At 36.7% G+C, this 15007-nt stretch overlaps 1 protein-coding gene across 5 annotated transcripts in view; it reads right to left on the bottom strand.

Moving 5' to 3' along the window:
- Positions 1–14443, bottom strand: part of LOC123516542 (exportin-5-like) — a 15122-nt gene extending 679 nt beyond the window's left edge. The window contains exons 1-18 of one of the 5 annotated variants that reach the window (XM_045275980.1): positions 14298–14443; positions 13123–13272; positions 12660–12815; positions 12461–12532; positions 12097–12255; positions 10027–10197; positions 9460–9603; positions 9161–9313; positions 8498–8737; positions 7823–7924; positions 7473–7655; positions 5974–6930; positions 5486–5768; positions 5190–5326; positions 4836–5020; positions 2871–3111; positions 2460–2603; positions 1–1567 (exon numbers count right to left, since the gene is read on the bottom strand). The exon at positions 1–1567 is cut by the window's left edge and continues 679 nt beyond it. In XM_045275980.1, the coding sequence (XP_045131915.1) occupies positions 1388–1567; positions 2460–2603; positions 2871–3111; positions 4836–5020; positions 5190–5326; positions 5486–5768; positions 5974–6930; positions 7473–7655; positions 7823–7924; positions 8498–8737; positions 9161–9313; positions 9460–9603; positions 10027–10197; positions 12097–12255; positions 12461–12532; positions 12660–12815; positions 13123–13242 (3627 nt within the window). In that variant the 5' untranslated portion in view covers positions 13243–13272; positions 14298–14443 and the 3' untranslated portion in view covers positions 1–1387. Of the gene's footprint in view, positions 1568–2459; positions 2604–2870; positions 3112–3139; positions 3563–4835; positions 5021–5189; positions 5327–5485; positions 5769–5973; positions 6931–7472; positions 7656–7822; positions 7925–8497; positions 8738–9160; positions 9314–9459; positions 9604–10026; positions 10198–12096; positions 12256–12460; positions 12533–12659; positions 12816–13122; positions 13273–14047; positions 14180–14246 lie in introns of those variants that run through there. The other 4 variants (XM_045275983.1, XM_045275981.1, XM_045275984.1 and 1 more) reach the window with 4 other exon arrangements.
- Between the last annotated feature and the right edge of the window lie 564 nt (positions 14444–15007).

Raw genomic sequence — 15007 nt, 5'->3', positions numbered from 1 at the left:
TGTAAAGGTTATAATTTTTATATAGGCAACAAAGAACTTAGTGAGTAGATGGATTGCATAATTTGTCACGGTAGCTATTTTTGTACTTATTTCCACATGGCTTTTTATCTGTTAAAAACACAGATGCATTATAGTTACATTCAGTATGAACTAAAAAAAAAAACTTACAACAGCATGTTTTTTTCTTTTTTTTTTTCTTTATGAAATACATATTTAGTGTTATGAAACCAGTTGTATACTCAAATAATAATCACCAAACAAAACTATCAAGTTTTTAAGCAAACTATGTATGGGCTGCCATTTGGAGAGAAAATTACTACTGCATTTCAATTTGCTTTAGAGTGACAGATAAGAATGAAAATAACTCAAAATCTTGAGCCAGTGGGACCTATGATGCAATACAGAGATAGTAATGACAATGGGATTCACTATTAACAGAAAGTTTTCCAGTTACAGAATGGATAAGTACTTTGACATTTTCAAAGAAATGTTTAACTCTAAACTATGAACAACATTTATATGTCCAGCATGATAAGCTTGAATGCTTTTGTGACCTATTTGACCAATTAAATATAGAATGGTATTAGTACTTTGTCATACAAGAAAGACTAAATAAAGACAGTGATACAAATGTTATAAATTATCTGGGAGTAGCTTGTAACACTCATGACTTGAGTCCAATAAAAAATCTTTGGTTTGTAATTAAAATTAAAAGGAGACAAGTAATCACTATTTACTTAAAAGTCACATTTCTAAAATTGGAATGAACTACTGAAAATTTTACAAAACACTGAAAAATTATACCTAATTGACTACAGAATTCTTTATTGTAAAATAAAAAGTTAATAGTGGTACGTATAATATAAAGACATAATTTTCAGTTTTCTTATATCTTACCAAACACTGGTAGCATTATTTTACTCTAGTTGCCATAGTTTTTGGCAAGTTCAGTCTACTACAATACAGTAGTCATAAATGCAGGAATGAAGGGAAAGTGAGTAAGGCAGGAAGATAAAGGAATAATAGTGGAGAAAAGGAAAAAGAGGAAACTGCACACAAAAGACATGTGAGTCGCAGGGTGGATACAGAAGCAAAGGATATGGCAGAGAAAGTAAGGACAGACAATAGTACAGAAGAAATTGTTAGTAAGATGGGTGGTGGGAAAAGTACATGATGGGTAGTACATCATTAAGGACTGCAAGAAATGCTTGCTTTTGTAAGGTATCTAAATAATTATATTGGAAAATATATTTTTTGTAGCTTATGAATGTGTGTAATCATTATGAACACTATAAACCTTTTCTGCGTCTTAAAGTGAGGTTCAAATTACCACAAATAACTTTTTCTTGTACAAAGAGACAAACCGTTGCATCCAACAATTCATAAATCATGTGACCTGATGACCATTTGTATCTGCAACTTCAGGTCCAAATAGAGAACACAAGCCAATGTCTGCATCGGTGTCATCAACACGAGGCTGTTTAGGGCGAGGTGCCTTGAACATTGGTGGCAAGTTGTTCATGTGAACTTCTTTCTTGAAGGCCTGACCAATATTACGGCCCACTATCTGCAGTAAAGAAAGAAAATATCATGTACAGCCATGGACACAAATGTCTAGATTAGGGTTCTCAACATGAAGTTCACAAATCTCCAAGGGTTCACAAGATTTCCAAGGGTACTTGGAGGCTGATCTAATAATATCCTTTGCAGTATACCACTGTATACTGAGTAAGTGTCAATCATTAAATTAACATTCTGTCTGATGTCAGATTACTGGGGGTTTGGGTAGATAGTCTTACAATTCAGGAGGTTCTTAAGAAGAAAAAGATTGAGAACCCCTGGTCTAGATGGATGGGATGGAGACAAGACTCCTACTTCTATCTTCTCTAACCTTTCAGTGTGGAAATGTGCCCAAGCTCCTTTCCTGTTTCCCTCTTCTTACATCTTACATTTATTCAACTATTTCTCATTCCCTCATCTGCTTTCAACTACATCAAGTGATGAAGTAACTCAGTAAATTGTCTAAGTCATGATATAGTGCTCAATATTAATATAAAGAGTAGTTGTCACCTACTTCTCTGGCAAAGTCTGTAAATAGACAAACTTGTGAATGTGCATTTTAAGACTGTGATCATTTGATCATGTAAAATTCCAGTGCATTCTGGATTCAAAAAATAAATGTCAATATTTAGATTTGGCATGTATGTTCCATATCCATACCTCATCTCAAGCACATAATATACAAAGAACAAAAACTGTCTGTTCAAAAGCAGTTGTTTGTAACTTTTTATACATTTGTAATACTTCCAAAATACTATTAATGGTTGCACTGACCAAACTGAGTACTTTATGCTTCGAGCAGGTTTTTCTCATCTCCTTGTAGCTTTAAGAAAGAAATACTTTAGCACTACAACAGATACCAAAGTTGCTTTGAATCAATCGCAAAAGTTACAACTTACCTCTGTTATCAATTTTTTGAAGACATCCTTCTTGACTTTCTCAAGCTTGCTACTTTTGATATTTGGGTTTTGGTTTGATGCCTGTAGCTTTTCCTCAAAACTCTGCACATCTTCTGCTGTCACTCCAGGAAGTCCAATGAGCACCTGGTGAAATAAAACCAAAAAGATCTCTCTCTCTCTCTCTCTCTCTCTCTCTCAAGAATGATATTTTCAAACTTATCTTATTACTTAATTCACAAACAATATGAGGAAAAGAAAATGTATTCAGGTCTTGTCCAAAAAGTACTTTTCACTGAAGAAAATGACTGATTGGGGAAAGGTTGAAAACAGAAAACATGTGGTAACTCAAAAATAATATGCCAAGAAATTATCTCTATAGTTTGTCATAGAGTAAAAGAAAACATTACATACCTCTTTGATATTTGGGAAGTTTGGCCTAAACATCTCATAAGTAGCCAGCCCAAGGGAGAGGAGGGCACTTTGGTTGGCATCATGCTGCCCATGGGTGTGAAGGCCACGCAACACAGCCATCATAACCTGCTGCACTGCTTCAGGACTGAGGTGTTGTCCCTCCCCAGCCAGCCATCTTAACACTTGTCCTACAACACCCACAGCCTTAAGACAGGCCCCACTGTCCTGCCACCACAGTACCCTGCATACAAGTACATACACATCATTGTACATTTGACCATTTAGGAACTTTGTTTTAAACACTATTATATTTCAGCAAAAATTAAAATGCATATAATTTTTCATTTATATTACATGTTATAAAACAAAGGCCAAGTTCATAATGGAAGCTGCCTTCATATCTATGTCTAAAGAAGGCACAGCAGAGTTGGAATAATATCAATGCCATCTTATGATATTATAATAATATTCTGGATTATTGGAATGGCAGCTTACTGAGTCAGCTGAAAATTTTATGTACAGTAAGCCCCCACACTTGGCGTATCTCATCTTGGCAAAATTCACTTTTGGCGGTAGGGTGGCCACGGACTACCGAGTGCACACTTGGCGATTTGAATTCAAACTTGGCAGTCCCCTGGCAGCCACACGGCGAACCACGCGGCTCCCCGGTGATGTCAGACCGCTCTCTAAACCTATCAGAACGCAATATGAGAGTCCCCTTCAGCCATTTTGTTTGTGCTACTCTCTGTTCTGCTAGTGTGGGAATAAATTCTGGCGATTCACCGCCAACATGGCCTCTACCAGCGCAACAGGAGGTACTGGTGGGGGTAAGGACAATGGTGGTGGCAGCAAAGACGAAAGTGGGCGAGGAAAACAGGAGGAAAAACGGGAGTTACAGCCTTTATATCATGTCTTATTAGCTTTATTTATTGTTTATTGGTCTGTTTTGTACATGTGTTCCAATTTGTGAAGGCAAAAGATTTTATATCAGGTCGAAAGATGGTATTTTAGGGGTCAAAAGAGGGACTTTGGCAATGACCAAAGACTGATAAAGGCATTTTTTAAGCAATTTATATGGTATAAAGAACCCGTGCTTGGCGAAATTCGCATTTGGCGGTACTTTCACCAGACTAATTAATTTGCCAAGTACGGGGTCTTACTGTATCATATTTATACATATCCTTATATACTAACATTCATACATCTAAAGTCTACACAAACCTACGGTGGTATGTGACATCCTGATACCACAGCTGTCACAGGGCGCCAGATAAGCCTAGTGACCTAAACCCAACCCACGTGTATTTTCTTTATTCGGAGATTGTTTCTCCTACCCAGCAGTGGCTCACAAGTTCTGACTTACACCAGGTACCTAATCACTGCTAGGTAAACAGGGGCCACACATATTAATAGAAGCCTTCCCGAATTATTCCTAACTTGAACCGGGTATCGACAATAATTTGTGAGCATCAAAGTTTTGTTCCCCACAAGCATGCTCATGACCAAGCAATAATGAAGAAATATTATATTAAGTTTTTTGGGGGCCTGCTAAGGGATCCACATCTACAGGCAGGTGATGGTTGGCATCATCATGACAATGCAACTGTCTTCATGTTTCATTCAATTTTTCATGCAAAACATTACATCACCAAGGTTTTTAGTCTCTATAACAACTGTAATATGGCTCCCTGTTATTTCTGATTTTACCCATAAGGAAAAACACCATTTAAAGGGATGAAACTTTCAAATTATGAATGAGATTAAGAAGACAATGAGGTATCTAATGCAAACACCAAAAAAGGACTTAATGGACTACTTTGAATAGTGGGAGTGGTGGAAGTGTGTGAGACTACAGCCCACATGAATTTCATAATATTAAATGGTTGAATATTTTTCATACAAATCTCATACATTCAATTTTTACTCTGTTCACTGTAAGAGATAAAAGAATAAATATTGACTTACTTTAGTAAAGTAGTAACGATAGCTTGACAAATAGTATCACAGCCCAGCACTAACTGTCCAAGTTCAGACAGTGCCTCTGGAGTCACCGGAAGAGCAGCACACACTTCCATCTCTGTGTCCATACCTTCACTACTGTCTTGCTGCCATCCACCTCGAGGGCCACTAATCAACACTACTTTTAGTAGCTGTCATGGATATCAAAGATAATCTAGTTTATTACAAAAGATAGTATATACTTGAAAAAACAAGAAGATATAAGGAATCTATATGGCAAATCACCAAATATAAGAAAAGAACATAGTAGAAATTTCAAGATATGCTACACATAAAGAAAAATCAAGGGGTGGTAATTACATCTATGTACTCCCTTGTCAGCATACGTATCAACAAGTCCTCTAGCATTTCCTGTGTGTCCGTGTTCTCCTCCTCATATGAGCCACTCTCTATCAGGCTGCTCAGGTGACCCCAACGAACACTCAGTCTCTCCAGCACTAGAGATTAAACTTATACTGTTACCATCTCGTTAAAAATATAATTTAGGCTTGTTGAAAACAAGCCTAAATGATCAATATCCAATCATAAATATATCACAAGCTCTTCATAGAGCCACAAGATAATGAAATTGAGATTTAAATAGTAAGTAAACTTACTGTAAGGGCACAAATGGTTAAGGATGGGCAGCAGCACAGTCTGATAACACTGTGGAGGACACCACTGGATGAAAGGCTTGAGGAATGTGCGTATAATGGGACGGAGACGATAGTCAGGTATGAGAGCTAAATTTGCTAAGGGGGAATGGATTATATATTCTGTGAGGTGTGGATGCTGGTAGAACTGCAGTCCTAATGATGGGCCAGCATTGCCCAAGATATGGTAACAGTTGTCATGCATCATTGCAAGAAAGTGCTGCATTCTTTCAAGAGGTTGTTGCACCTGTAGTGAGAGAAAAGCAAGACATGAACCAAGGTAAAAATCTTAAATAAATTATTAAACATTAAAAATATCAATTAAATTATACATTCTAATATAAGCTAATAACAATTAAAATCTTAACTATATCATCAATAACAATACCAAAAGTGAGAGAAATCTTATCTAGTCACAGTAAGAATTATAACATGATTTTATAATAGTATACCTTCGGAGAATCAGCACAACGATCAGTGTTGCTTGAATTTGCAAGACCCAAAATATTATTCCTTTCAGCATCAGGCAGATTGTGGGCCTTGGCATACCCCACAGACACATTGGTAATTGCTTCTGGGTGCCATAAGGAATTGAAGAGTCTAGCAAGGCAGAAGAGTTGGTGGAGCAAGGGCATAACATGTGGAGTGGCAGGGTTACGGCACACCACTGCTCCACCCTCAGATCTCTCTAGAACAAAGCCTCCCCTCTCAGCTTTGTCATGATCTGAGGGAAACTCTGAGCGCTTTATCACAGCCAAAATCAGGTTAACACAGAAGATAATTTGAGCTCTATTTTGACCATTCACATCATTCTCACTAGGTTCAACTGGTGCTTTGTCCAATCCTACAAAGGACATGAATTCTAGTGGAGAGCTGAATGCTTGCTTCATCTCAACCCAAATCACAGACACTGGACTTAGAACTTTACTTATGAAAGAACTTTGCTTGTCAAAATTATGAAAATTATTGTTTGTTATTAAAAGTGATTCTTGCAGGGTCACCTTTTCCATTTGTGACAGCTCCTGCGGGTTGTGACTCAAACTGTCCACAACACTGTTGATGAAGTCAAAGGCTTCAATAAGTATATCAGGGTAGTCACGGGCAATTTTTACCATCAGGGAGCACCCATGTCTTCGCACATTTTTCACAGCCCTGCTTCGTGAGTCTTTGGTCTGCCCAGGAAGAGAGAATGTTAAGGCAGAGAAGATTTTGTTCAGGATCTCAGATAACACACTGGGCACAAGTCTAATGAAGATGAACAAGCCCGAGATGCATGACAGCAGTGTGGACAGGATGAGTGGGTCCGTTGTCTCATATGCAAGACAGAGTTGCAGTAACTTAAGTCCACTCTCTGCTGATGGCTTCCACCCACTACTCTGCATCACACGGCTCATCACACTCTCAACTACCTGTTAAAAGTATAATTTGAATCAATCACTAACTATATATTTTATAATGGATAGTGGGTGGGTGTGTGTGTGTGTGTGTGTGTGTGTGTGTGTGTGTGTGTGTGTGTGTGTGTGTGTGTGTGTGTGTGTGTGTGTGTGTGTGTGTGTGTGTGTGTGTGAAAATATAAGTAAAAAGTAAATTGCTTTACCTTGTCAATATTATTAATATTCAAATCAAGAATTGATTATTTGATATTGTTACTTTTTTCTGTTACCGATCTCTTGTCCATCAGATCATATTTTTTTCCATTTTTTTCACTCTCTCTTAAATCCATCTATCAAAATCTTAAATTTCACATACATTGAAATATTTAAGATATTTATATACTTATCATTCTTCATAACATCCCCTTTACATTAGGCATTACAGAAAAACTATTTTCTGACTTGCTTGAGTTACTTCCTTGTTCAATTTTTTTTTTTTTCTTTTTTCTTCATGATCAATAAAAAGAGGCCCATTGCACAATACCTTCAAATATTAATATAAGTTAGCAATAAAATACCTGAGAGAGAGCATCCCACTCAAGGTACGATGGAGAGAAGAGGTTACACAGTTGCTTGTCTGATGTGCCTGTACTGGTGGTCTTTTTGACGTGAGAGGTGAGCCACTCTTCAACATGGGTGTACATGATGTCTGGAGCCAGCAGAGAGGCTGCTTTAATTGTTTCCAAGGTTTCAGAGCGCACCTAATGAAACACAAAATAGTGGCAATAGTTATCTTCATAAAAAGGTATTCTTTGTATAACATGTGAAACTCAACAAAAAAGACAATGTGAATATCTTGACAGAAATTTTCAACAGAAATTATGATTTTGTCTTTACAACAGTAATCTTGAAAATAATTCATTCAAACCTTGTAGAAGAAATGTGAATATTCTTCATCACTGTCGAAGTCCAGCAAAGAATACTGGCAACTCTCAGAGTCATTTTTAGAGGGATACCCATGCTTCATCACCTGCAACAGATAATCATGAGACTTAAAAAATTGCTGTTTTTAAGTGGTTGGATTTGTTAGAAAATTTTTAAAAATATTTAAAAAGCTTTGCTACAGAATCTTAATTTAAAATTAAACATTCAATAAAATTTAATGTCACTTTTTTAAATGTAAATATTATATACAACAGAACTGCAAACTGCTCAAGATTTAATACCATGATTCATCAAATATATAAGTAATACAATATTAAAGAAAAAAAACTTGCATGATTCATAAAATGTGGAAGTTATACAATATTAAAAGGAAATTTATTCAGCAATATATATATATATATATATATATATATATATATATATATATATATATATATATATATATATATATATATATATATATGTAAATGACAATCCACACCTTTAGCTTTCTGACATGATGTGCCTAGTAACCAGCACTCAAAAACTCTTGGAATTTCCTTCCCCTGTACCAAATAACTCTAAACAACTTCAAACTCCTACTTATTAACATTTCAAATCCATAATTTTCCTTTAAAGAAACACATACAGATTTTTCCTATTATCTATGTTACTTCACCTTTTGGGAAACTATGGTGATCCAGGTAGGAAGCATCGCTCGTAGAGTCTTGCTGAGAGGAACCTGGTCATGGCGGAAAAGTTGTCCCCAAAGGCTGTTTGTGTAGTTATATATATGGAGACTAGGGTGGCGGGTGAAGGCCAGCATGGCATCCAGGTACACTCTGAAGTTTGGTGGTTCACCAACATCACCTTCTTTAACCCATAAAGTACAAAGTTGAGAGCCAAGGCCTGTGAGAACCTGAATGCAAAGCAAAGACATTTTGATAGTAATAGTACAATTTTGAAAATCCATCATTTTCAGTAAAACGTAACTGGATTGGATTAGAAAAAAAAAAAAAAAAAAATATATATATATATATATATATATATATATATATATATATATATATATATATATATATATAATTTTTTTTTGTGGGGGGGGTGTGGGAGATGAGAGGGGTGTCAGCATAGTACTTAAGACATAATTTTTCACCATTTGGCATATAGTCAGAAGAGCAATAGAGCTGGAGATAGCTAGAAGGAAACTAGTGGGAAGAGCAAAGATCTGGGGGCAGTACAGTAAAGGATTTAAATCTAAAGAAATTCTATAGAGAAAAAGGAGTGTAGACTTGAATCTACCTAATCACCTCAATGTATAAAGAATATAGAAATTCAGTACCTGGGTTAAAGTCTTCAGAAACCGGTAGTTATGTTCACTGAGCGGACCCATCACAGCCTGATCAGCAGCATTAAATACAGCTGACATTGGAGCCTCCGCAAAAAGCAGCAGCAAAGGACGTCTCTCATCAGCTTTACCTTTCCGGCTCACAATCTATGTATAATTAACAGATATTTTTGCAATTCAAATACTAAACTGAGCCAATGTAAAATAAGACAATTGCTATGTAAGCCACATATTACCTATATAAACTGAAATGCTGCACTTCACAAGACATTTGCAATAAAACTGATATATACCTGAAGAAGACATTCAGCAGCCTCCTTTTTGACACTATCCTCACTCAATAGGAAGCACAAGGACTGAAGAAGCTTGCCATCCTCAGCAAATATGTACTGAACAGAGACCCATTCCACATAAACTGTGAGGGTCATTAGTACAACCTGGAAAACAAATTTATAAAAAGATGTGCATTCTCATATCTGTAGCATTGATTGTAACACTCTTGAACCTCTCTACACATAATAATAATACTTTCAAAACTATTATCTTATCCTTTACCTTCACTCACCAAAAAGGCACCTTTCATTGACTGAATTTTTCCACCAAAAGATTTTAACAAAGTAAAATCAAAACTATTTTTCCATATAATTTTTATTTAAAAATCGTACAACAGTAAAAGCATCTCACAAATACACACATACCATAATTCATTCTCCCTCTCTTACAAAACATACAATTCACTATTATCACTAATACCATCCATTCTGCTCGTGTCTCACTAACCTCAAACAATTATCTTTGACTTCTTTACATCTACATCTAACTTCTATGTGATAGTAACAACTGTAAAGTGGATGCCGTACCTGCATAACACGACAGTGACAGAGAGCAGTCACTGAGTCTTGTTGGCCAACATGGGCTTTGTACTGTGTATAATTCTCCTCTAAAAGAGACAGGAAAAAGCCAAACACACTCTCCATGTTGGCTGTCATAGCCTGGTAGAGATCCCGTCGCCGCTGATTTGATTCCAAGTTCTGTTAAAAAATAAGGACAGTGAGTGTCGTTCGTTAATACACCCAACCCTCTGCTATTGTGCCTAATTGGTGCATCTATCACTGCGCAGTAGCTGAAGTCATGATAGGTGAACTGAAGAACCAATGGTAGTAATTCAAATTAACACTAGGACCTCCAAGTTGTCAATTTTTATCTAGCAGAAATAAACAAAGATGAAACTTTTCAAACTGTCTAGTCATGGAACCATTAATTATATAATTAAAAATCAAGTGCCAGAACTCCCACTAATATACTGGCCATATAGTAATACAAAAAATGTAATCACATTAAAATAGCTATAATATAAAGAGAACAACATTGAACTTATTGTAAAGTTTGCAACACCACCAACAATTGGGGAAATATGTGAAGAACTATTTCTCAATAAAAGTACATATGTAGAGAAACTCAACTATCACGTGATGTCTTTGAGTTACGGATGCACAATAGAAGTAATTTCATGCACAATACAGACATGTGCAGCTTTTTTAAGTATTCACAATAGCAATCAAACGTGATAGTGGAATCAACAATACTGTCACTCATACTACCATTCTTTTGTCTTAATTAGCCATGATTATATCAATTACAACCAATACCCAAGAGCTATTCAAGTTGATATGTCTCACTGTCCCAAAACCAAAGACAGCAATTTTCACACCTCACATCATAGCTAACAAATTCCAGTGCCCTGTTCAGTATGGGTCAAGAGCCTCATCATCTAGAATAGGTCTGAGAGTTGACTAGGCATGGTATAAATCTATGTCAAGTGGGAGATATCATGTGGGCACAGATCATTCCAAGAAAACCCTATACAAAACACCTTTACCATCCAGATAGCTGTGAACATTCTCTATTAACTAAACTTAAGGCCATTTCACACCAGATGTGAGACACCATACATGCAGTGCGAAGCTACATGGCTTACATTCGCCTCAGTGTTTTTCCAATAGATGTGTTCACACAGGATGTGAAGCTGTGGGACATATACCCGCCACACTGCTCAGACCACTTCTAAGACCATTGGGCAGGTGATCTTCCAGCTATAACTTCAATGATTCATGCCCCCTTGGGAATCCCACCTTTGTACTCTCATCTCCAGACCCCCACACCTTTTTCTGGCAGCAGGGATCTGACTCCACATCTCTCCCTCATTCACTAACTAACTGTCCTTCACTGTAAACTGATGGATTTCCTGTAGTTGGTATCTTGCTTCTTAATATCTTGTTCAACGAATGATGGAGCTTCATAGAATTGAGTTGCAGTCAGTCTGAAATACTGTTGAAGTTTCTCCTCATTCATTTCTAGCTATTGAAGATGATATTCACCATATTTGAGTCATTTCATATTTACTTCATGTACCCAATTCCTTTTCCTCTTACTTCAAAATTAAAGATAACATCAATAACTCCTCCTCTTCCTCCTTCAAGTCAAAGGACCATAGATTACTGTCTTCCATCGCTGCAGAAGGAACTGTCAAGTCAGACCACCTCTGCCGCAGTGAATGTCTTGCCTAGCATTATGCCCAGTGTGAATATGCCCATAGCAACCAAAGTCAGCCCAGCTTTGCAGTACAGCGTGTCCCACCTAGTATTACATCCGGTGTGGAACAACCTTCAGCCACAGCTTCGCTAACCTCAAAGCCAGTTTCCTCTCTTTTCTTCACAAACAGCTACTCTTAGAACTTAATCAATATCACATCATCAAGACCCTCAAGTTTTCATTCCCTTTCACTTATACACTAGTGCCTATGCATCTTCATCACTTGCAGTCACTCTTTTCCACTCCAGATATTCCTCTTGCATCCATCATTCTTCACACTACCTATGCCTCCCACCCATGAACTTCAAGGGATTGTGACGTTGAACAGAAATTCTTACCTGCAAAGTTGCCACATCTTCAGCAATGCGCAGAAACACAAACAATACCAATTCTGTTTGTGTGGGCCCTCTCTTGGATAGTTGGTGAAGTTCCTCAAGAAGGCCCGGCCAGTGTTGGGGCCATTCTCGTTTCATCATCTCTACCACCAAACGAGATACCTGCAACATTAAAGTAATATTAAAAACGTATATCATACTAACTGCACCACATGTTCAAGATATGTGACTGTCCCTTGAATTTTAGAGTTATATTAGCAAGGAAAACATGTTGACAAAGATGAAAGTTGGGCAAAGATATGTTGCACAAGTAATCTGAGAGTGAGTTGTTACAAACTTATATTCTAATATGATATGTGCTCCATACCTTGTCTTTTACATACAAGTGCTCTGATAGAAGATCAAGTGTTCCTTCAGCAACCAGCTGCATCGAATTCTCCTGGTAGGGAAACCATTTCATTAATTCAAGAAATTTAAACTTTGAAGCTCAATTAAATGTACTTCAAGTATAATACTTAATAATAATAATCAATGTTACATGTTTCTCAAACTGGGAAAAATCTTACCTTAATATAGACCTTCTGTTGGACGGATAAGTCATTCCACTTATACCTGATGGCATGTTCAAGAAGCTGGAGTCCCAAGTGTCGCACCACAGGCTCTCTGTCACGATGAGCCAGGTAAAACCCACAGCCCACTGCCAGCTCACTTTCTTCTTTTACCTGTTAAGTTATTCAAGGCAATGTTGAAACTTAACCTCTATCCAGTGAATGTACATTACTGCAATATTCATATAAGTTTTGTGTAAAGCCAATTTAGTAATCAACTTGCTTTACATTATATTCTTAACATCGTATCCCTTCATCCTTAAGCAATGTATTATATAGATGACATATGTTGTGATATATCATAATGTGTTATTGTTATAACAAAAATCATTACAGAAAAACACTTAAGATACAATGCATTAGCCAACATGATAAGGAAAATACTTGTATTAATGAATTGGTTTTCCCACTTATAGCTCACTTTTTCCAGAAGGTTATAGGAGGCAAGTCTGACAGCATGAGACACTGATGGATCAAGGGTGGTGTTGACAGCCTGGGCCAGCTGACTTGCCACTTCTATTACTTGTGGGGAAGCCTCCATCTTTCCTCACATTACCATAGCCCTAACTACCTTAAAAAATAAAATAATTCATTAAGATAAAAAAAAAAGTTAGCACAAAAAATGAATACCTTCCTAAATTACCATACGCAATTTGTTTTACCTGCATATAGTACCAGACATCTCAGTTCAGACTGCTGTCTGGCTTTTATGGATCTCACTACTACTTTTGTTTTCTTATTAATTGACTTTTATTTTGCATGAAGATTAATCTACCCCAAAATATCTGTGATTATAGAGTTGTTACCCTTCCAAGGTTAATCAAGAAACCATTGGATTTGAAGTACAATTTTAACAGTTTTAGTAAGTGCAAGTCTCTTCCTCGTATCACTGGTCAAAGGTGGTGTCTCAGCATAAAAATATTTAGCATTTGCAAGAATAAGGATATCCTAACACCCTCCAGTGTTCACAGAATTTTCATGGATTTCCAAGTTTAAGATAATTTATTCATTTTTTATTAATTAATTATTATTATTATTATTTCTTTTTACATTGCAGATATTGATTTCAACCACACTGAGGGGGACATACATGACTAGTATTTGATTTCCTACACAACAGACCCACCTTCCCGCCATGCACGCTGATAATGAGGTTTACAAAGAAAAGGTTGAGTCATAGTTCTCCAAATTTATCATGAAATATTATAGTGATTGGTGTTAAAGTAGTTAAGCAGAAATGCAAGTTGAAATCCCTTTAGACACAGCAGAGGCAAAGCTGACATAGCCAAGAAGTTGCCAGCGCTGCTGCATAAGGCACAGGCACCACATGTTATTCCAACACTCACTGATCTACATGAGCTGGCCAAGTTATATGGTATGTGCGATAACTGACGACTACAAGTGTTAGACTATGGGCAGTGTTTGATGTGCTGCGCCTAACCACACTCCACCTATCGCCTTGCACTGCACCTTGTTGTATGACACTCACCACCTCACCTCAACAACATTCACAGCACAAGAGAAATCCGTGCACCCAAAGCTTACTGATAGGAAGACAAATTGAATGATGAAAGGTTTAATTCTCAGTCAGACTACCTCAACACTAGCGGCAGCGGTGGCGGGCGCTGGGCAGACTCTCTTCACTAGGCGGGATATTGCTGTACGCTTTTCCTATTTATTTTTTAAGAAGGAGGTACTTTATGAATGACAAGTAACAGCAGAAAGAACATACAAGTGCATAATATGACTGTTATAACCATGAAATAGAGATTAGATATGTAAAAAAAAAAAAATTCCAATAATTAATTTAATTTATAATAATTTTGCTTCTTCATTCTTAATGATACTTTTTTTCTTTATTATATTACATGTAATTACTGGCATAAATCCTGATAAAATAGATTACGAAATCAACCTATTTGGTTAAATATACACTACAGCAATTAACAATTCTCGTACTTCTCAGAGTCGGCAGTGAGCGTCAACAAAACAATGTAGGCCGCGGGACAGCTGATTCATACATACATTTAATACCAATTTTATTTTCCAGGCCAATACAAACAGTTCGCAATCTTCCTTCCATCGGTGATATTACTTCAACAAACTTATGCTTAGGGGAAAAATAATGTTATCTAAGGATCAAGCTATATGGTTCATCATCAGCAGCAGCAGTTTCAATGGTTTTAGCGTTTACTACAGTAAAAGATAAACATTTATTTGATAACAAAATTTATTTAAGCAAGACGTCACATTGCAGTGACTCAGGATGCTTTTGGAGAGAGAGAGAGAGAGATAAAGGGATCGTA

This window comes from Portunus trituberculatus, chromosome 41 (genome assembly GCF_017591435.1).
Source record: "Portunus trituberculatus isolate SZX2019 chromosome 41, ASM1759143v1, whole genome shotgun sequence".
Lineage (NCBI taxonomy): Eukaryota > Metazoa > Arthropoda > Malacostraca > Decapoda > Portunidae > Portunus > Portunus trituberculatus.
The sequence above is the reverse complement of the archived record's forward strand: the minus strand, read 5'-3'. Positions and strand labels throughout refer to the sequence as shown.